General features: G+C 53.3%; 1 protein-coding gene across 3 annotated transcripts in view; it reads left to right on the top strand.

Annotated features, from left to right (window-relative positions):
• TANGO6 (transport and golgi organization 6 homolog) overlaps positions 1–23,246 on the top strand; it is a 229,088-nt gene that overhangs the window by 116,615 nt on the left and 89,227 nt on the right. For all 3 annotated transcript variants that reach the window (XM_078881923.1, XM_078881921.1, XM_078881922.1), the window contains exon 18: positions 17,155–17,346. In XM_078881923.1, coding sequence (XP_078738049.1) covers positions 17,155–17,346 — 192 coding nt within the window. The remainder of the gene's footprint in view (positions 1–17,154; positions 17,347–23,246) is intronic.

The raw sequence follows: 23,246 nt of genomic DNA, 5'->3' as shown, positions 1-23,246 counted from the left end.
ATCTCCACAGTGTCAGGTCAAAAGTTTTACCTCTAGATCTCCACAGTGTCAGGTCAGAGGTTTTACCTCTAGATCTCCACAGTGCCATGTCAGAGGTTTTACCTCTAGATCTCCAGTGTCAGGTCAGAGGTTTTACCTCTAGATCTCCACAGTGCCAGATCAGAGGTTTTAGCTCTAGATCTCCACAGTGCCAGGTCAGAGGTTTTACCTCTAGATCTCCACAGTGCCAGGTCAGAGGTTTTACCTCTAGATCTCCACAGTGCCAGGTCAGAGGTTTTACCTCTATATCTCCACAGTGCCAGGTCAGAGGTTTTACCTCTAGAACTCCACAGTGTCAGAGACCTGCGAAGCGAGTTCTCCTTGCGAGCGTCCGAATTAAGCCGGCTGTAAGAGTTCCAGTCCAGAACGGCTCTGCGGTCGCGTCTCTCTGATCTCCGCGCCACGCGGCCCCCACCCAGCCGGCCGCCGCGGGAACCGCGTCGGAGTTTGCGGAGCACGGCCGGCTCGAGCCTGCGGCAGGAGCGGTTTCGGAGCGGTTTCGCCCCGCCGCGAAGGGGCCCGCAGAATGACGCCCGCGTGGTTCCGTTTTGCCTCGTGACGCGACGCAGATGGAGCGCCGTCAGAATAAAAAATAAAATGTAAGGCAGAGATGCACGCTTGGAATTACGTTGAGAGACAGAAAGAGGCGTGGAGGTTCGTGACATCGTCCGAACATCGTCCTCCGAACTGGGCCTGGAGCAGGGCGCGTCACGGGCAGCTGATTCCTGTCCGCCGGCCACCTGCGGGCCAAGAATCACGACAGAGAGGCGGCCACGTGGGTGGAATCGCACCCGACAGGACGCGCCCGTCGCCCTCCCAGGCGGGGAGACGGAGCGGCGGAACAGTTCGGCGCTCACGTGACGGACGGGGAGGGTTTTGTCGCATCGTAGGGCGGTTGCAGCGGCAGCAGCTTGGGGGGGGGGTCGGGGGAAGCCTTTAACCAGCAGTGGATTGATCACGGCTGCTGCTGACGATGATGATAAATGCAACGAGGTTGTATTTATTTTTTTACCCCCCACCCCCTCTCTCTCCCTCTTGCCTGTCCACACCAAGCCCCGGCCCCTGCACTCAATGCGCCTAACCGCGGACGACACGCAGAACCATCATCCGATTTCCCGCGTTGGACACATCTGGATCGCGGGTGTAACCCGCGTTACCTGGGGGTCTCGCCTGATCGCACTTCAACTCAATTCGCTCACCACCACCACCACCCCCACCGCCACCCCCCTCTGCCAACATCACCACCCCCACCACCACCCCCCCACCACCCCCCCATCACCACCACAACCCCGACCACCACCCCCACCATCACCATCACCACCACCAACATCCCCACCACCACCACCACCACCCCCCCCACCACCCACCACCCCCGCGGCCGCCGTGCGTGCGAAACGTCTCCCTCGGCGTTCGAGGCGTTCCGACGCCGCAAATCGAGCGGCGAACTCGGGCGGTTGCCGCCTCCGCAGCACCCCCCCTCCCTCCCTGTGTTGCCTCGCGCGCCGCGCAGGGGGCAAGTGTGCAAAGCAAGCGAGTACCCTGGCCAGGACTGGATCAGCACCGCACTCGGGTTGCCTTTATTCTGCCCGGTGCTGATTTTTTACACGCCGCACTCGGGGGTCACGTTCACGGCTGAGTCGACCTCGTGGAGGCCCAGGAACGATTCGGTGAATCGCCGCTCGTGTCGGTTTACCTTGGCCAGGAGTCCCAACGCTCGTGGCCGGGTCCGCGGTGCGACGCGCGAATGACTGCGCCACCGTTCGCCGCGTGCGCGCAGGCAAAGGTCCCCTGTGTAGCCCATTGGGGCGAGTGCTGTTTGCGAGCACCTACGAAGGCCGGCCCGGTACACGACCAGCACCACGCCCAGCCGCCTTTGTCTTCCCAGTGGCGATGTTCACACACCTCACCGGGTAGTCAGTTGAGGCTCAGATAATAGCCACCGGTGTTGGCCGTGAGCGGGAATCGAACTCGGGTCACCGGGCTCGTAGCGTGGCGTAGCGCTAACCGCTACACCACCGCTCCCCACGCACACACACACACAGAGACACACACACAGAAACGGACACATGCGTATACAAATTCACGCACACACCCACGCGGTGCCTGCAGTAGATCGACGTAGGTCATGCGGCGTCTCTCAGCTGTGGTCAGACAGCATCGGGGGGCCCCCAAGTCAGGTCACGGTGCCCCATGCCCCCCCCCCCTCGCGATCAACGCCTCCTCCTCAATGCGCCCCTTTGTTGCCTCCCCCCCCCCCCCCCCTGCTACAACGCCATCACCGGCAAAGCCACCATCACAACCGCGCCTTACAGTTCAAACACCGCGCTGCGGTAATTAGGGCACGGGGGCCCGATGCCGGGTCGTCCGTGGCCCCCTAACCCTTAACCCCACAGGACTTTGACGAGGGGGGGGCGGCGGCATGGGGGGAGTTTGGGGGTAAGGAGTGCGCTAGCGATGGGAGCGTGGGCGCTTGGCAGAAGTCTCCTTGTGGACGCCCGGCCACCGGCACTCGTCGTCGTGCGAGCACACGCAAAAGACCTTTTCGTAAATCATAGGATTAAGCAAATAACTTGGTCGGTGGTGGTGGTGCTGCTGCTGCTTTGGCAGCGGTGCGCAAGCACAGTTAACAACAACTGCACACGTTCGTTATCAATAACACCGTGACCTTAAAAATCTATGATTTTTTTTTTTAAACATACAAAGGTGACATCCCGGGCAATGGCCAACTTGACATCCTGTGCTCTTAAGGAAGGGCCATTGCCCTTAAGGAAGGGCCATTGCCCGAAACGTCGTCAATTATTTTTTTACAGAAAATTATTTCAGGATAATTTTTTATATTGAATGATTCTTTTATTATTTTAACAATTTTTTGTGACGTTGAGCGTTTCGTCAATTGGGCACAGCTCTTGAGGCTCCAACCGCGGCTTGGCCTCCCGAGATCGGGCGCTCTCCTGGAGTCCTCGGGTCACAGGCCACACGCGCGGAAGAGCGTCAGCGCGGCCAAGTCGTGCCGCGCTGCGCTCCCACGCCGTCAGCGGCCTCGAGCTACGGCCACGGTGTAGCCCGCATTCCACGCCGCTTGGGAGAAGGCCTTCACCCGGCAATGGATTTTCGGAGTGCTGTAATTATTTTTTGAAGCGTTCGTTGAGACCAAACGCCTTGGTAAAACAACCGTTGCCCGATGCGAGTTGCTTTTGCGATGACACGCGTACGGGTTAGAGAGATGGACTCTTAACCACGCACGATCCTCCACTCCCTTCTGGGATCGCGCTGCTGCTGTCACCATCCTAGAATCGCACCACCCAGATCCGTAAGAATTCTGCTGCTGCTGTTGTAGCGAACAAAGTGGAGCGACGCACACATCCAGAATAATCAACACCTCCTCACTCGAGACCCAACACCTCTTGGCTGTGAGACCCCTCCTCCTCTTAATTCTCGCAGGCACCGCTGCTGGTGGTGGAACCATCAAATCGCATCATCAGAACATCAACAGCAGGACGATTAAAGACACGAGCAACAGGAGCACGATTGTGGCCATGCAACTCAGACTATCGCCCACACAGTAAGCCATAGATAACTCATAGAGAGAGATCCATAGAGATACATAGACACACATAGATAACTCATAGAGAGAGATCCATAGAGATACATAGACACACATAGATAACTCATAGAGAGAGATCCATAGAGATACATAGACACACATAGATAACTCATAGAGAGAGATCCATAGAGATACATAGACACACATAGATAACTCATAGAGAGAGATCCATAGAGATACATAGACACACATAGATAACTCATAGAGAGAGATCCATAGAGATACATAGACACACATAGATAACTCATAGAGAGAGATCCATAGAGATACATAGACACACATAGATAACTCATAGAGAGAGATCCATAGAGATACATAGACACACATAGATAACTCATAGAGAGAGATCCATAGAGATACATAGACACACATAGATAACTCATAGAGAGAGATCCATAGAGATACATAGACACACATAGATAACTCATAGAGAGAGATCCATAGAGATACATAGACACACATAGATAACTCATAGAGAGAGATCCATAGAGATACATAGAGACACATAGAGATCCATAGACACACATAGAGATACGTTAAAGACAAGCCACAGTATTGCAATTGTGGCCACGCAACCCAGACTATGGAGCATATCGTAAACCACTGTACTCTGCGCTCCTGCAATGGGTGGAGCAGGAGGAACAGCGACACGACACAAACTCTCTTGTCTCAATGTCTCTCTCTCTCTGCTGAAGCCCTCTCGTCCTGGCCGGCAGTGGCAGCAGGAGACCTCCGCATTGGCATGATCGAGCTGCCGTCACGAGGGAGAATGGAAATGGAATCGTTCAAGGTTCACTCTTCGCCATTTGAGCACCAGGCCTCGTCGAGACGGATGCGAGGGATTGCCTGGCAGGGCGGCGTAAGCGGCCGGGCAGGTGCGTGCTTTAGATATGATTCGTCAGGAGAGGTTTGCTGGCTGACGCTGGGTAGGACACGTGTGCGTGTGTGTGTGTTGAACTTTTTTCGCACCGCACGTAGCCAACCGTGTTAATCGGAGGTGTGGGGGAAGGACAACAAACTATGGGTCTCTGTCTGAGTCTATGGGTCTGTGTGTGAGTCTATGGGTCTCTGTGTGAGTCTATGGGTCTCTGTGTGAGTCTATGGGTCTCTGTGTGAGTCTATGGGTCTCTGTGTGAGTCTATGGGTCTCTGTGTGAGTCTATGGGTCTCTGTGTGAGTCTATGGGTCTCTGTGTGAATCTATAGGTGTGTGTGTGAGTTTGGGTCTCTCTGCGAGTCTATGGGTGTGTGTGCACACCCATAGCTGTGTGAGTCTATGGGTCTTTGTGTGAGTCTGTTAATGTATGTATGTTGAACTTCTTTCGCACCATGCTAATCGGAGGTGCGGGGGTGCACACGATTGGCGAGGGCCTCTGAACCGAGATGGGCATTGGAGCGGTCTCCAAACGAGTCCGGCCACCAAGGGGAAGAGACGGCCTCGGAGCAGATTGTGGGGAGACTGTCAGCGCTGGTGGCAGAGGTTGCCGCGTGTCTACTGCAGGGAGGGTAGGAGGTAGTGGGCAGTGAGGTGGTGGAGGTGGTGGTGGTGGAGGTGGTGGTGGTCGAGGTGGTGGAGGTGGTGGTCGAGGTGGTGGAGGTGGTGGTGGTGTTGGTGGAGGTGGTGGTGGTGTTGGTGGTAGTGGAGGCGGTGGTGGAGGTGGTGGTTGTGGTTGTTAGCGCGGTTGCTTGGCCCGGTGCTGCGGTTGCAAGGCACCACCCCCAGGTACCTTTCGTTCCACGTCGCGAGAGGTTCCACTCCCACCCCCCTCCCCCCACCTTGGACAGCTTCCTTCCGTCGCTCGCGAAGCAACCCGGTTATTTTGCGTCCGCGGCTGTTTGCGTTGAGGCCATGCCAGGAGAAACAAAATTAGCGATTTTGGCACTTGGGCGGTCGGGTGCGGGTGGCGGTGTGGGTGGTGGTATTGAGCTAAATACTTAGACTCAGAAAATTAGTTCCGCCGTATTTTTAGACAGCGAGCCCGCCCGCCTTCGGAGGTCCTGGGAAAGCGCGCGCAGGCGCACCGCTTAGCCCTCGACGGTCGCGCTTCGCTCACGCGGTGGAGCGGCGTCGTCGGTGGGGGGGGGGAGACGCGTCTCTAGAACTTAGCTTATTGACGGTGAGATGCGATATTAAACTTTTTTTGTTTAGTTCCAACAGTCGACACGAATTAAATGCTCGGGGCTTCTTATGAAGTGGGTCACCGTGTGCATCGCCGGAGAAACGAAACTCAAATCTTCCCGAGCGAACCACCCGGTTCCTCTCCGGGGCGGGGGGGGGTGTCTCGCCCTGGGATAAGAATCGCTGAGTCGGCAACACCGGAGAAGCCTGGGTTCGACTCCGGGGTTTTGGTCGCCCACCGTCGTTTAAACCCCGGGGCGGGGGGGGGGGTGGGGGGATGGGGCTCTCGGAAGCGCAGAGGGGTTGATGGTCTCCGCTTCGTTGTTGTCGGGGACTGCGCCCCAAGAAACCTCCTCTCCCTCCTCCCCCCCCTCTCCCAGCATCTTCGGTCGATGTACAAGTTTACAGAAGGGGTCGAAGTGAAGGAGAATTAAATATGAGAGGATTAATCATTAATATTGTAGTGCCCGTCTGACTGCCAGTGAGAGTAGGTCGTAAAGAAGAACAAGGCCGTCTCTGGTGTAGGCCAATCAGTTCTAAAGACAACGCCATAAACGAACCTCACGGCGGTACCCCAGGGTACCATAGTATCCCGGCTGTCGCACGATGTCCGTGATGCAGTAATGTTTAGTCTGTTGATGGTCGGCGGTGCGGCAATCGACTCGTCTCTACGAGCTGTGCACGACGCACCACCACGGTGCGTGTGAGTGTTCGGGGGTTTCGGCACAAGCGTCCTCGCTGCGTTTCGACATCGCGGAGTGGCACCACCGATTTCGGATTGATTGGTACCCCAGTCGCGGAGTTCAGTAACACCCCTGGACAGAAAATAGTGTCCCAGAAATGCAATATTTTATTGCCTCGGCCAGTTTGTATTATTTGGTACCCCGGGGTATAGCGATAAGGATCATATTATGATCAGAGCCACATGTGTGTTTGCATGTTCAGCACATGTACCATGTGTGGTTACTGCAGTAGTTGTTTGCTTGCAAAAGGTTTATACTTGGTGTTTTACGACACATTTATAAATAACGCGATCTAACCCAAAGACGTTTACTATGAAGTGTTTGAACATCTTAACACGGCGGTTTAATTGACAGAAAGGCTGAAACATATTCTTATTTTTCATACATTGATATTGGCAAAAAAAGTTAACGTTATGTAACCGCTCCATCCCGAGCTTTAACGGCTCTATTCTTGGTTGTTTCGGTAAAGTCACGTAGAAGGGAAATAATACAATAATAAACATATAACATAATAAAAATTATCACGACGTTTCGATTGCAACACAAGCAATCATCATCAGGTGCGACAACTACAGCTAAAATTGCTGTGGTTTTCACATCTGATGATGATTGCTTGTGTTGCAATCGAAACGTCGTGAGAATTTTATTGTTTTATTATTATTATTTTATTATTTCCCTTCTACTTGACTTTACCGAAAGAACCAAGAATATGAATCCCTGCAGTCACGAAAGCTTTACATCGAAATTTGAATGTTCTGATGGTGGCATTGTCTTTGTACTGTTCGTCTTTTAGCGCTGTTCTCCGGTGTGACACTGGTGGTGAGACGAGGCCGTAGGGAACAAGGCCATGTCTTACTATCAGAGCCATGTGTTGGTTTGCGTGTTCACACCACATGTATGTATTGTGTGCGTTTAATGCAGTAGTCGATTCCTTGCAAATGGTTTCTATTTGGTGTTTGAACATCTTAACACAACGGTTCTATGGCCAGAAATGTGTAAATCCGGTTCTTATTTTTTCATAATATTATTGTTGTTGTTATCACCAGAGGCGATGTATGGTTACAAACATGACCTCCCCTTCCACACAACCCCCCAACAAATATGCCGGCGCTTCTCAGCCGACGTTCTGCCACGCCGCGTGATCGGTAAAGCTGAAGAGTCAGAACGGTGGCCGAGCTGAGGAGATTGAAACGAGCGGTTGCGGAAGTGTGCACGCACACAAGGCAAAAGATCCCCCGTACATCGCCTGTTGGGACAAGTGCTGCTAGCGAGCAGCGCCTATGAAGACCGGCACGGCACACTAGGAAGTGGGTGGCACCACGCCTGACCGCCTTTGTCTTCCCAGTGGTGAAGTTTACACACCGCACCAGGTACTCTTTTGAGGCTGAGTCGACCTAGGGGAGGCCCAGGAACGGTTCAGATACTCGTCACTGGTGGTGGTGGCCCTGAGCGGGAATCGAACTCGGGTCGCCGGGTTCGTAGCGCAGCGCACTAATCGCTGCACCACCACCCCCCACACACGCACACACACGCAGACACAACAACAACCGCCATTCGCCACTAAGTGGCGGTGACGTCACCACGGGGCCTGTACCAGGCTAAGTGCACGTTAAGGCCACGTGAAGTGTAGAATGCCTGCTGGCAGGAGGTCACGGGACAGACTCAGAGTGAGATGACTGGCCGATGCACCACCTGTTCACCCTACTGTGCCAACTTGCTGTGTTTTAGCACCCGGCACTCCGCTTGTTGTTGTGAGTGTTGCTTCTCTGCCCTCCGTTGTTAGAGGGCGACTATCAACTGCCCAGTGGCGTCCTTCACGAGCCTCCTCCACATATGCCTATCTTAACACCGCCGGTACCGGTCGTCGGCAAGTCCACACAGCTCCACATCCTCCTGTACCACATCACTACACACACACACAGCCACACACACACGGCGCATTGTAGCCACCACTTTCATGAGCAATCAACGTCGCCATTCATCTCAACGTGGTTTTTTTAAATTTAATGAATTAAAATTCTTTCTCCCTGGTTGCGTGGAATCGCCCGCAGTTCCCAATGCCCCCCCCTCGCCCACCCTGCCCGCGCCAGCCGCCACCCCCCTCCCACATCCAACATCCACTCACCCCCTCTGCACGCCGGATGAGGGGGAGGATGAGGGGAAGGAAGGAAGGAGGGTGAGAGGAGGGAAGATGAGAGGGGGGCAGGATGAGAGAGGGAGAATGAGAGAGGGAGAATGAGAGAGGGAGAATGAGAGAGGGGCAGGAGGAGAGGGGGCAGGATGAGGGGGGAGGGATGAGGGGGGGGCAGGATGAGGGGGGGGCAGGAGGAGAGGGCTCTGCTGCCCGGGCAGCCCCGACGCTTTGTCGGGAGGAGCGCCGTGAAGAAAATGAACCGGGGAGACGGACAAAAAAATGTGACGGGCCGCCAAGGCCCCCAAACACCCGCGTCTCGCACAGTGGCCGCCTGTTTATGGAAATGCCTTGGGGGGGGGCGAGGGGGGGGCTTAGGGGGTAGGGGGGGGTAGGCTCCTGCCACGATGGAGGCGCCGGCGGGTGTTCGAGCGGACGAGTGGGTGAGCAGGCGTGAACAAATAAACCTTGGCCTTGTCATATGGTGGGGATATAGAAGAGGTGGGGGGAGGGATGGGAGGGGGCACTGTACAAGTTACACACGCGCCCCCCCCCCCCGCCGCCCCCCAGTGTGAACTCGGCGGATGTCCTGGTCTGCCCACGCGAAACATTTTTCATCGGTTAAAAAGAGCTCCTTGGCTCGTCGGATTCCTCCCGGATGAATGAAGATTCTGATCCTTTGGGATCGGGGGCGGGGGAGGAGGATTTAAGAAACTTTCATCGTCGATTGAACCACCACTGCGAAACGCCGGCATATTTGGTGGAGGGGGGGGGGTGCGGATGCAATGCGGAGGACACGTTTATAACCATACATGGGATCGAACCTGTGCCCACCTGTTTTGCGAGGCGAGTTGGAGCGCTTGGGTTGTGAGATGTTATCTCCCTTACCTGCTACGCAGGAGGTCGTGGGTGTCGATCGCAACCTGCTACGCAGGAGGTCGTGGGTGTCGATCGCAACCTGTATGCTCGGGAGTCTGCGTGTCTCCTTCTCCCCGTGGTCGTGTGGATTTTTCTCCGGAACCTCCGGTTTTTCCCCTCCACATTTAGAATCAACACCACGCGAGTTTTTGGCTACTGCTGTAAATGTCCACGTGATGATCAGCCACTTCGTTGAGCGATCGTTTGTGATTGCCAGGTCGCTTCTGAAAATTATCTATATAGCTCATTGGACCTTAGCCAGTCAAATAAAAAAGAAAAATAGTTTTTATATATGTGAGTCTCTAGGCCTCTGTATAAGTCTGTGGGTCTCTAAGGGAGTCTATGGGTCTCTGTGTATGTCTATGGGTCTCTATGCAAGTATAGTGTCGTAGGTCTCTTTTCCCTCGTCGAGGGTTGTGTGTGTGTGTGGATGGCGTGCGGCGCACACACACTCAGTCGGAGACGAGGTAGTCGCAGGGAGCACCGTCCTTTATTACTTTTCACGCCACCAACTCCGCCCCTTCCCTCTCTCTCACTCACGACCTCGCTGCCGTACGACCCTGCCCGCGTTGTGCCGACGGCGTCGACCGAGACAGCCAACCGCTGTCCGGCCGCGCGACGATCGGGCGAAGGCGGCGGCAAGAAGAGTCCACTCTCAGAACCGGCAGCCCGGGGCTCCCGCTCTCCGCTGCTTTTATTCCCCTCGGCGCGGCCTGGCTCCGCCCTGGCCGCGCCTCCCTTCTTCTACCCACCAGCGGACTCCAGGGGCCTCCCTATGAGGTCTACCGTGACCCTTGCCCCAGTTCCTCCGCCCTGCCGGCACACACACACACACCGTGTACATGCTCATGGCGTGTTCGCGAAGTGTCTACCTGCAGTTGCAGCTGCTGTACAGCAGTCAGCGCTGTGTCACTACACAAGTATGTTGGCTTCCGTGCCAGGTTATGGGTCTCTGTGTAAGTCTATGGGTCTCTATGCAAGTCTGCAGGTCTCTATGCAAGTCTGTGGGTCTCTGCGCGAGTCTGTGGGTCTCTGCGCGAGTCTGTGGGTCTCTCCTTCTTCGCATGGCTGATGTAGGTGTAGAGCAACAACTTTAATTGCACATTGAGGTGGTTAAACGAGCCAGATTATTGCGGAGTCGGCAGTAGCGGAGTGCGCAGTATCATCGCTTTGACGATGCCTCCTCCGCCTCCTCCTCCTGCGTGTTTGTGAATCGGCCGTCGAGTCGTTGGCAACACCGACGGCGACAGCCAAACCGACGACGGCAACGCAGCGCCGTAACAACGTTGCGCCGTAACAACGTTCCATCGCGCCCTGATTTAGCGTCACCGTGAACGATATATCTCTCTCTCTCTCTCGCGCGCGCGTGAGCTTTTACATGAGCCAGATTTTCTTAGTTTTTTTTATATATAGAGAGAGAAAGTGGCGAAAGAAACCTCGAATAATAAATCTGCGACGGAGACAGCGACAAGACGTTTGAAGCCAGCGTGTGTGATTCGCCTCGCGCCGCGTGAGGCCAACGCCACCCCCCACCACACACACCCCCGGTCAAAGCTTCTGGATTTCATTTCGGGTGTCGGGAGATTGGGGGTGGTGTTGGGGGGGGGCCATGACGCTCGACGTCGCTTCAAGTTCGCTCGCTCGCTCGCCGCGTGTTTTCCCCCCCCCACCCCCCCAATACGGTCATCGCCGTTGTTTGTCTCATCAGCTGTTCTCTAACCCGCACATGGTGGCGGGGGTGGCGGTGGTGGTGGTGGTGGCGGGGGTGGTGGTGGTGGAGGGGGGGCCCGTGCGGGAGGATTGATGTCCAGAAAGAAACAAGAAAATGCTTCTTGAAATTTGCCGTCCGATTTCGGAGAACCACGGCCAAAAGTCACCGCCGCCGTGACTCAACGGCGATTAATGAACGACTTGCAGATCGCGTGCCAATCCACTGCTGGATGAAAGCCTCCACCCCACCACCCCACGTCGTGTTCTTTGTATGGCCTTGCCTCTCAATTTAGTCAGTTTTACCCAGGTCGCGTCGTCACGAGCACCAAGAGTCCACCGCTCTCTCGCGACGCGGTGCCGACGCCCCCCATTCCTCCTCGTCCCGGTGTCGCGAGACGAACGTCCCGCGGGGAAGCGGATTCCACAGAGCTACCTCCCGAGCGACCTCTTCACCCGCGCGGCGGTCTAGGGCTTGCCCGTCGGGGTTTGTTCGACCATACGTCACCGCAGGGGTCGGTGTGGATTGGCGCGAGGCTTGGGCCGGGGACCGGTCCAGATGTCGCTCGTCACGTAGCCGGGATCGCGATGGGGGGGGGGGGAGTGACACGACACTGGGTCCCAGAATGCAGTGCAGCGTGCGTGCTAAACACCCATGTGTACATCAACTTCATTTGTTTTGGTTCACTGGCTTTTATTTAGCGAGACGAGAGCCCTTTAATGTGTGTATGCTGAACTTCTTTCGCTCCGTACGTAGCCAACCGTGCTAATTGTAGAAATTACTTTTTAAGCAAGATTTAAAAGTGCATAGCTCCAGTGGCTTCCTAAAAGTAGGGGGCGGTCTCAAAAATCAAAGCTGTTTGGTTTACGGGTTATAAAATAACACAAACATACAGTGCCATGAACAAGGGCAATTGCCTGAAACGTCACCTATGATATCCAATCTCCGTTTAAGGCCACGTTGTTGTTGACGGATGTGTTGAGATAGAGTTACGCTCAGTGCCTTGATTTTTTTTTTCTAAATTGACAAATCCTATTTGACGACGCCGCCGCTGCTTCTTGCGCTGGCTGTGTTGCACAGTTAACAACAACAACACCAACACATCCGTCTCCCGCACCGTGTGGCGCTATTCGGACAAATGCAAAGACAAAGATCCCCCGAATACCCTTAACAGACTGTTGGGGCAAGTGCTGTTCGCAAGCACCTACGGACGGCCGGCACGTCACACGAGGGGGTGGGTGGCCAGCACCACGCCTGACTGCCTTTGCCTTCCTGGTGGCGATGTTTACACACCGCACCGGGTACTCATTTGAGGCCGAGTCAGCCTAGGGGAGGCCTAGGACCGGTCCAGATAATCGTCACCGGTGTTGGCCGTGAGCGGGAATCGAACTCGGGTCGCCGGGTTCGTAGCGCGGGGCACCAAGCGCCACACCGCCGCCCCCACTCGGACAAATACAGGGGCACTCCTTGACACACGCGACGGATGCGTTCCTGGAAAAGCGCGCGTATCTGAAAATCGCGTTACGTCAAAAGCGATTTTCCCATAATAAATAATGGTAAAGGGGGGGGTTAGGGGATTTCACTCGCACTCGCTGACGTAATCGCCTCTATTATCCTGGCCTATATCGCTACAATACATGGAGACACAATATAATACTTAAAATTCAAAGGAAAATCACGTAAACCCTCATATACATCCTTTAACATCAACATGAAGGAATACAGTTCTGCTTGTTTCCACACGTGCGTGGAGAAAGAGTGTTGGAGTTGCTGGAGGGAAGCAGGGAGAGAGAGAAAGAGTGTAAGAGAGAGAGAGAGAGTGGAGGAGTAAACTTGACAGCGTACTATCACGACGAGAGACACAAGACGAAGGGAAGAGGTGACTGTGTACGTGCGGCAAGATGCCGCACAGTGTAGCACGCTCGTTATCGTACCGCACCGGCTGCTGGCAACGCCATGGGGTCGCGGTGCCAGGCTAGGGATGGTGCGTACGTCGCGTTGCATACGGAGTTATTCTGAAAATTGCCTCGCGTGCGTCGACAAAAGGTTCAGATGCATGGAGGGCGTTGTTCGAAGCTGGCGTTCCACAGAAGCGCGCAAACCGAGGATTGCCTTTGTCTACTTTACGTGACGTGTGGGTCGAGTGGCCTCCATTCTTCATAGCAGATAAATAGAGGGGCCGGTGGAGAGACAGAGTGGAGTTCCTTAAAAAAAACTCAAGTATTTGTACCGCAGGCTTTGCCTGTAACTTAAGATTTAAAAGGCAATTTTTGGACCTATTGGATTACTGTGCAATCATTATTTTCATTGCTTGCTTTTATCAAAGTTTTTTTACTTTATTGGAATTCGTAGTATTGTTATTATCAGCTTTCTGTTTCGCTTAGATTTTATCTATACTTGAGAGTGTAGTTGTATTTTTATGTCCAGCGCTTTGAGAAACTTCAAATATGAAAGGCAGTTCATGAAATAGAGGTTATTATTATTACCCTGTGGGGCCTGGATAAGAATCAAATTTTTGCAGATGTTTTCTGATGAACAGTTTTTTTTACGGGGATATGAATAGTTGCCGAATAGTAGCTGTCGAATAATGGACAAACCATTCAATAATCAAGAGTATTCCTACTAAATGAACATGATTTGTAAAAAAAAAACCGCACAAATATAAAATAATGCTGAAACATTGCATTGTGGGACGGATGTGTTCTTCAAGGGAGACCTGGGGGGCGGGCGAGGGGGGAGTGATTGTGCACAGGTGAGAAACCGAAATAAATGAAACAATTTGATGTTTGTACAACACGAGAACAAACGAACAAACAAAATCGCACGTGGCGTGCGCAGGGGCACGTGGGAACACAGCAACAACACGGCACGCGACAGAAGCAAACGTCCGGAGGAATACACGAACGCACGGCAACACACGGCAACACACGCCAACACACGTGCGCGCTCGCACAAAATGTGAATTGCCATCGAGGGACGTTTCATGGCTGGGGCGAAGTCGGTCGCGTGCCAAGAGAAACTACCCCCTGGGGTAGCCCGATGTGGCGGCCCTCTTTAGTGTTTACAAGGGGACCGTCGGTTCATCTCTTCGGGGCGATCTCCTTTCTCGTGTGCTTGTAAAAGTCTCTCGTCATTGTACCTTCGCCATACGGGCGGCGATGATAATTCATGCGGCGGAGGAGGCCATCACTCTTCCCTAACGACCGTTGCATCGAGCAGCCCTGAAATGCAATGCAACCGTTTCAGAAATTAAAGATGAAATGAATTAACTTTTGCTGAAACGAAAAAACTCAGGATTGAATTTTTTTGTGTTTCGCGCTCCGGGCCATTATTATTTCACGTTAATCGTTTTCTCCCCCCCCCCCTATCACCCACCACCACCACCACCCTCCCCTCTCTTGCGAAATTCCATGCAAGGGCGTTATTAGCCGCAGGAGGGACGAAACCGTTTGTGAGATTATTATCGCCAATGTTGCGCACAATGCCACCATTATTACACGGGGCCTCTCAGAAGGTCACGATTTGAAAAGGAATTACTGACGCTTAAGTGTAACCATTTCTTCGCGTCTCTCGTCCATAATTAATTTAAAACGTAACCCGTCGGCTGGATTTCACGTTTTTTTTATATATACGGGGTTTTAAGTGCCGATATGTCTAGGCGCCGAGGCGTATCGATTGCCCGATCGGACGTCATCGTCCGTTCGCCCCAAATCTACGACAGTCACCCGATTCTCACGCTTGCCCCTCGCGTGAGGCCACGTTCAAGCTCAAACGGTTCACAGCCAGTGGCTTGTCAAACTCTTATCGCTTCGTCCGTTGAGTTTTTGTTTTCGTTTTTTAAAGCGGTAAGAGGTACAGTGAGGGAAAAAAGTATTTGATCCCCTGCTGATTTTGTACGTTTTCCCACTGACAAAAAAATGATCAGCTATAATTTTAATGGTAGGTTTATTTGGACAGTGAGAGACAGAATAACAACAACAAAATCCAGAAAAACGCGTCAAAAATGTTATAAATTGATTTGCATTTTAATGAGGGAAATAAGTATTTGACCCCTCTGCAAAACATGACTTAGTACTTGGTGGCAAAACCCTTGTTGGCAATCACAGAGGTCAGACGTTTCTTGTAGTTGGCCACCAGGTTTGCACACATCTCAGGAGGGATTTTGTCCCACTCCTCTTTGCAGATCTTCTCCAAGTCATTAAGGTTTCGAAGCTGACGTTTGGCAACTCGAACCTTCAGCTCCCTCCACAGATTTTCTATGGGATTAAGGTCTGGAGACTGGCTAGGCCACTCCAGGACCTTAATGTGCTTCTTCTTGAGCCACTCCTTTGTCGCCTTGGCCGTGTGTTTTGGGTCATTGTCATGCTGGAATACCCATCCACGACCCATTTTCAATGCCCTGTCTGAGGGAAGGAGGTTCTCACCCAATATTTGACGGTACATGGCCCCGTCCATCGTCCCTTTGATGCGGTGAAGTTGTCCTGTCCCCTTAGCAGAAAACACCCCCAAAGCATAATGTTTCCACCTCCATGTTTGACGGTGGGGATGGTGTTATTGGGGTCATAGGCAGCATTCCTCCTCCTCCAAACACGGCGAGTTGAGTTGATGCCAAAGAGCTCCATTTTGGTCTCATCTGACCACAACACTTTCACCCAGTTGTCCTCTGAATTATTCAGATGTTCATTGGCAAACTTCAGACGGGCATGTATATGTGCTTTCTTGAGCAGGGGGGACCTTGCGGGCGCTGAAGGATTTCAGTCCTTTACGGCGTAGTGTATTACCAACTGTTTTCTTGGTGACTATGGTCCCAGCTGCCTTGAGATCATTGACAAGATCCTCCCGTGTAGTTATGGGCTGATTCCTCACCGTTCTCATGATCATTGCAACTCCACGAGGTGAGATCTTGCTTGGAGCCCCAGGCCGAGGGAGATTGACAGTTCTTTTGTGTTTCTTCCATTTGCGAATAATCGCACCAACTGTTGTCACCTTCTCACCAAGCTGCTTGGCGATGGTCTTGTAGCCCATTCCAGCCTTGTGTAGGTCTCCAATCTTGTCCCTGACATCCTTGGAGAGCTCTTTGGTCTTGGCCATGGTGGAGAGTTTGGAATCTGATTGATTGATTGCTTTTGTGAGCATACTCTTAAAGGGAGTGCTCCTAATCTCAGCTTGTTACCTGTATAAAAGACACATGGGAGCCAGAAATTTTTCTGATTGAGAGGGGGTCAAATACTTATTTCCCTCATTAAAATGCAAATCAATTTATAACATTTTTGACATGCGTTTTTCTGGATTTTTTTGTTGTTATTCTGTCTCTCACTGTTCAAATTAACCTACCATTAAAATTATAGACTGATCATTTCTTTGTCAGTGGGCAATCGTACAAAATCATCAGCAGGGGATAATACTTTTTTCCCTCACTGTATGAAGGCGCAGCCCTGCAATTGCTCGCTCGCGTCAACTGTTGATGGAATGGAGGGACCAGCGCTTAGAGAACCCCCACCTCCCCCCACGCTGACCAGACGGTTTGGAAGAGGACGTGGGAGTTCCCACACTTTACCCCCCCACGTGCCTCCTGCCGTACCCCCGGCTCCCCAGCCGAAGTCGGCGCGGCAAATTGCGGACCGCTATCGTCTGTCCCCAGGATAGAGTGTTGCCCCCTTGCACACGTGATCCGGTCCTGGGCCTCCCCCACGTCGACTCGGCCTCAGATGGGTACCCGGTGCGTAAACATCGCCATCTCGGTGAGACAAAGGCGGCCGGGCGTGGTGCCGGCCGCCCACCCCCTCGTGCACGCCGTGCCGGCCTTCATCGGCGCCGCTCGCTAACGGCGTTTGCCCCGACGGTCTGTTAAGGCTACATGGGGGGGGGGACCTTTGTCTTTGTGTGCCACACAGGGCTGGCAACGATGGCCGACCGCCACCCGGCACGGGTTTTCCCGCGCCTGCTGCAGGAGTACGGAGGAGGCGGCCGCGACGGCGGTGACGGCGGTGACGGCAAGGAGGAGGCCGGCGCTGCGAGACCCCCGCGGCCACCGCAAGGCCGCGTCAAGCTGGGGGAGGCGCTGGTACGAGCGACCCGCGCCCTCGGTGAGTTCAAAGGTCGCCCTCGGCCGCTGCCGAGATGTCGTGTGTGTGTGTTGAACTTCTTTCGTACCCTACGTAGCCAACCGTGGCAAATCGGAGGTGCGGGGGAAGGGTCTCTGTGTGAGTCTATGGGTTTCTGTTTGAGTCTATGGGTCTTTATGTGAGTCTATGGGTCTCTGTGTGAGTTTATGGGTCTCTGTGTGAGTGTATGAGTCTGTCTCTGTGTGAGTCTGTGTCTGTGTGAGTCTATGGGCCTTTATGTGAGTCTATGTATCAATGTTGGACTTCTTTCGCACCGTACGTAGCCAACCGTGCTACTCGGAGGTGCGGGTAGTGCGGCATTGTCGGCGATGTCGGCGACGGTGAACGTGGACGCATGGCGCGTTTAAATGTCGGAAGGCAACGTTCGTTAGACATTTAACAGAAAAAAAATAATAGTTGGCGACACTGAAGAGGTGTGACGATAGCAGGTGGCTGAGGCTGGTTCATTTAAAATCGCGGTCTCGACTCTTCAAGCCGCGGTCTATTGCCGTAATTATTTTACCAGAATATTCTTGAAATCCTTCAGAGGATGTGACGAAAAAATACGAACAGATTATCCTGACATTTTATTAGTACACAAAAAGGCAGATTTACTGGTTGCTCTGCGAGCATGGGGGGGGGGAGTGTGGGGGGGGGGTTTATGGGAAGAGCGTGACGGGGGTGCCTCTTGTTTTCCCCTTGCAGACCGGCAATGGCCTCTCTTATCGTATACGTACACAAGTTACGTTGGTACATTTTAAAAGCGCCGATGTTTGAGTGCGCCTGTTCGACTGTGAGCGGCTCACCGCGGCCACGCTATCCGCTGGGTTGTTTTTCCCCCAAACTAACTCCACATCCCTTCAAAAACTACTGACGCGGTGGTTAAAACAATATAATATATATCTGGCGCGGATTTCGCTTTCATTAACCCGGAGCGTTTTTCCATCTCTCCCACCACAACACTGCCCCACCCCACCCCTTTCCCGTTCATCGCTGTGTTAAGGTTTGTTTGGAATATATATAAATTATATAATATAAGCGCATAAAAACAACATTAAAGTCAAGGTCGGGGCAGGCGGGCGGGTGATGGAATATTAAGAAATAAATGCGAAACATTTGAGCGCCGCGACCTCCTGGGCGCCGTTACACATCCTGGCAAGGAAACGGGGCCGAGTTTATACGGCTCCAGAGCGGAACGCGCAGCCACGCTAACAAACGGCGGCACCAACAAAACAAAACACGGCGGTGTAAATTGGAGCAGTGGCAACGGCACATCTGAGTTATTTCTTTAACACAGTTTTTTTTTCCGTGTTGCTTTAAGGGCCTAGAAGTGGCCCAGTCAGCGTGGCAGCTGTACCCCACCCACCATGCCACCCCACCCCCTCCCCCCCCCAATAGTCCACGAGACCGAACCACATATTGCTCTGAGGAAGGGTCATTGCCTGAAACGTCGCCTGTTTACAGATCCGGTGAGCTCCTCACACAATCACGTCCGGTTAATCCTACGTTCTAAGACTATAAAACTGTATTTTTTTATTCTTTGGTTCTTTCCGTCATCAGGTACAAACGAAAGAGAAAACAAAAGTAGTAAACTTAGAAATATAATGCAATACAACACAGAGAGTCGGCTAACATAACAGTAAACACCCCACCTGGTTGATTACGTTCTTCCAAAGATTGCTAAATTTGAGAGAGAGATCAAACACAGACACGGAGACTAAAAGACAGACACACGAGCGGAGAGAGACAACACAGAGACGCACAGAGAGAGGGAGAAAACAAACTTTAAACTTCCCTGTGGAGGTGGTTCATTTGTCACCAGGCAAGGCCCTCTAAAGCCACCTGGCCATCACAAACGACAGCTCAACAGAGTTGTCTCATCGCATGGAAATTGACAGCAGCCAAAAACCTTGATTCTAAATGTGGAGGGGATAATCCGGGGGACCCGGAGAGAAATTCACGCGACCACAGGGCGAGAGAGACACGCAGACTCCAAATATACAGCAGGCGTCAGAGTTGGGATCAAATCCCCGACTTCCTGCGTACCAGGCGAGGTAGTTAACATCTCGTAGCCAGCGGTGGCTGGCTAGGTGGATCACACACACGGCCCCAAATCCCTGTGTGATCCACCAACCCTCCTGTTGTTCAAGATTTGAAGTTTAGATTGTTATGCTGTTATTGATTGAATGCGCCGCTGCCAATGCCACAGCAGCAGGTCATTTGTTTAGATCCTTCAATTGTCTCGGTGCACGCCAGAGGTTTGCGTAGCATCAGGAGGGGGGGCATTCCGAATTCCTGATGTGGCCAATAATGGTGAAATCAATTGAAGCGAGTGATGTTATCGTATCGAGTAAATTCACTCTTATTTGCCGTTGTAACTAAATGGGTTGCGGCTAAAGTTTTTTTAGTTTTTCGCCACCTTCGGCGCTCTGTCTCGTGGGGCGGCCAGCCCACGAAGGCGTGAGGTTAAATTCCTGGCCCAGACATACCGGGCCCAGTTTGTCACGATCAGCTAGGTTTGGTCGCGCGCTTCGGAGGTGAGGGGTTGGTGGACGACGCAGATTGGTGACCCCTCCCAAACCCAACACAGCCACCACCAGGAGATGGCGGTGCAGCTACTGGATTGAATCCATCCGTGCGGCGCTCTAAATGCTATTCCCTTCTCGCTACGAGCGTGGGATTTGCTGCGGGTACTTTCGGTTTTTGACCCTCCCACGCACGAAGTTCAAAGCTCGGCAAATAGAATTGGCCAAACATCCCAACGTTCGGTACCGTTCCTGCAAAAGGAGCATTTTATTTGTATTTATATGGCAACGTCGTCATCATCATCAATCATGTCTCTGGGGGGTAGGTAAAACGAGCACCGTCTGTTGCTTTGACGAGCGGTTTGAGGCTGGCGGCGCGCTCACTCCGTGACAGCCTCTGCCACGGTGGCTTGGGGCTAATGCAGAACCTCGTTAAAGCAGGAAAGGAAATAATTACGCAGTGCACGCTCATAATTGTGTGTGTGTGCGGAGTGGATTGGAGTGGTTAGGGCAGTGCGGGGAGTGGCGGTTAGCGCTACGCTGCGCTACGAACCCGGCAACCCGAGTTCGATTCCCGCTCACGGCCAAACACCGGTGACGATTATTGGAGCCAGTGCTGGGACCCCCCTAGTTCGACTCAGCCTCAAACGAGTACCTAGTGTGGCGTGTGAACATCGCCGCTAGGGAGCCAAAGGCGGTCTGGCATGGTGGTGGCCACCCTCCCCCCCCCCTCGTGTGCCGTGCCAGCCTTCATAGGTGCTGCTCACTAACGGCGCTTGCCCAAGCAGTCCGTTAAGGCTACACGGGGGATCTTTGTTTTGGTGAGGGCAGTGACGATTATCTGAAACGGTGCTGGGACTCCCCTAGGTCGACTCGGCCTCAAACGAGCGCCTGTCGTGGCGCCGGTCACACCACCACCTCGTGTGCCACGCCGGCGAGCAGCACTTGTCTCAGCAGCCTGCGTAGGCTACACGGGGATCTTTGCATTTTGTGTGTGCGACACAGACAAAGATCCCCCGTCTATCCTTTCACGGACTGTTGGTGGGACAAGTGCTGTTAGCGAGCACCTATGAAGGCCGGCACGGCACACGAGAGGGTCGCGTGACCAGCGTAGCGCTAACCGCTCCACGACCGCTCCCCACTTGTAACACACACAACTACGACGCCATAACAGTGCTCTGCTGTCTGTGTTCAAATCTGGGTCATTTCCAGTGCTGGATTTATCCCCCCCCCCCTTGTCTACGACTGCTTGTCAAGCGCGTTGCTATATAAAGCAAAGTGTATCATTTTGTGTTGTTACTTATACACAGACACATATATATAGATCGTAGACCTCATTACGCTTCTCAAACTTCAGGTCTTGACAGTGCTAAGTCGACAACGTTGCCGGTTCGCGATTCCAGTTTTTTTGTTGTTGCCAAAATCCATTCGGCTTGGTAAAAAAAAAGGGGGGGTGGGGGGTGGGGGGGGTGCCCATCGAGGTCGCCGGCGCTGGCATCTGCATTGCGATGCCGTCGCAGAACAAATCACTAAATAAACCAAACCTTCATTAAGTTGGCCGTCGGACTCGCCGCTCGGAAAATTTACAGCGTCCCGTATTGAAAGTCGCGTGTGAATGCCGCCTCCCAGTCCCGTCTCCATCCTACCGCCACCGCCGCCCGCTCAACTCGCGGAGGTCACCGCAGAGCCGTTGCCCAGGCTCAGGGGGGGGGGCCCCCCTGTCCTCGCGCGGACTCCAACAACGGCCCAAGGTCAAGGGTCACGTGGCCGTGCGGCCGTTTCCCTTCCACGCGAGCGGCGGTGGCTTGGGCTGAACCTTCATCCAGCAGTGGATAGGTCATGGGGCTCGACGGTGATAGCTGATGATGGTGGTGATTCCAGGTGTGCGGTCTTTGCGAGCGACATGTGGTCGCGCCATGGAGCGGTGTCCTCGGTAGGTGATGCCCGCGGAGCGTCAGAATCTAGGCTGGAGGAATCCGACGAGGCTGTGAAGTTTCTCCCTTTTTGCACTGATGATTCCTCGAGCCTCCGGTCCACGTTAGCGAGACACTCGGGCACGCACGGAAGCAGCACTGCACGGAGCGTTGAAGGAAACCTGTGTGTACTTAGTAGGCAACGATTCAAGCGTGCCTCTTCTTCGTAGCGTGTGAACATGAAAAAGGGTCATTTCCCGAAACGTCACCTATCATGTAATGTTTTTTCTTTGAAGGCCACAGTGTTGTTATTGCTAATTGTGCTTGTGCACCATTGCCAACGCAGCAGCAGTATCACCAAATAATCTACGTGAAGTGGAATAACATATTTAGCCGGCAAAGGGTGTTCATCGCGTGACAACCAAATGGATAGTGTTAACCCTGAGACAAGAAATTAACCCGAATTAGGCGACAAACCACATTTATTGCAACGGGATTTAGTTTCCTGGAAGGTCAATCTAAGTTGTGGGTGCTGCGGTGACGAGATGTTATCTCCCTCGCCTGGTAAGCAGGAGGTCGTGGGTTTTATCCCGACCCTGTATACTTGGGAGTTTGCATGTTCTCCTGGTGGTCGCGTGGATTTTTCTCCGGGTCCTCGCGTTTTTCCCTCCACGTTCATAATCAACATCACGCGTCTCGAGTATTTGGCCGCTATAACTTTTCCACATGACGATGATAAGCCTCTTCGCCGAGCAATCGTTTGCAATGGCCGGGTCACGTGTAAAAAAAGAGCTACGTGGCCTCGGTGGGGCCTTACCTGGTAAAATGAAAAATAGTTTGTAAGTTCATTCGAAATCTGGTGAGAACCCCAAGACACAAGGGACCGAGTTGACCCGCGTCCAGAGGGCACGCGACCACTCGGCCGACACCATCGGTCCACGGCACTTGAGAGAACCCCGTTTTTAACTGTGGGCGCCTCAAACCTAAACCTGGCATTCAAACCCAGGCTTCTCGGCTGCGCTGGCTCATTCCTCTGAACATTTGCACTCGCTCGACCCTGAGCCACCCGGAGCCTCCTCCCACAAAAATTTAATTCAATCGCGCTCGCTCGGGCGTTAAGCAGGAAGTTGAGGGCCCCCCTCTCTCTCTTCCTCTCCCTCCCTCGCTCTCCCTCTCTCATCGCCTCTCCATCGCCACACGACATTTTAATTGAATTTTCCGTACAGCGTTAACGATTTGTAAGTGCGTGGGCGACGGCGGCGGCGGCGTCGTGCTGTTACGGTCAAAAATCTAATTTGCGATTGCGTGAGATTCTGCCGGGATGGGGGGGGGGGCACGGGGGGGGCCGTGGCGCTTCACGCTACGCACGGCAGGAACTTCCACTAATTGCTTTTTTTGCAAAAGGCACCGCGGCCGTGATCGTAATTTGCATTGAGAGGTGTTT

The sequence above is a fragment of the Lampetra fluviatilis genome, chromosome 63 (genome assembly GCF_964198595.1).
Source record: "Lampetra fluviatilis chromosome 63, kcLamFluv1.1, whole genome shotgun sequence".
Taxonomy (NCBI): Eukaryota; Metazoa; Chordata; class Hyperoartia; order Petromyzontiformes; family Petromyzontidae; genus Lampetra; species Lampetra fluviatilis.
Note: the sequence above shows the minus strand (reverse complement) of the source record. Positions and strands in the feature narration are given on the sequence as shown.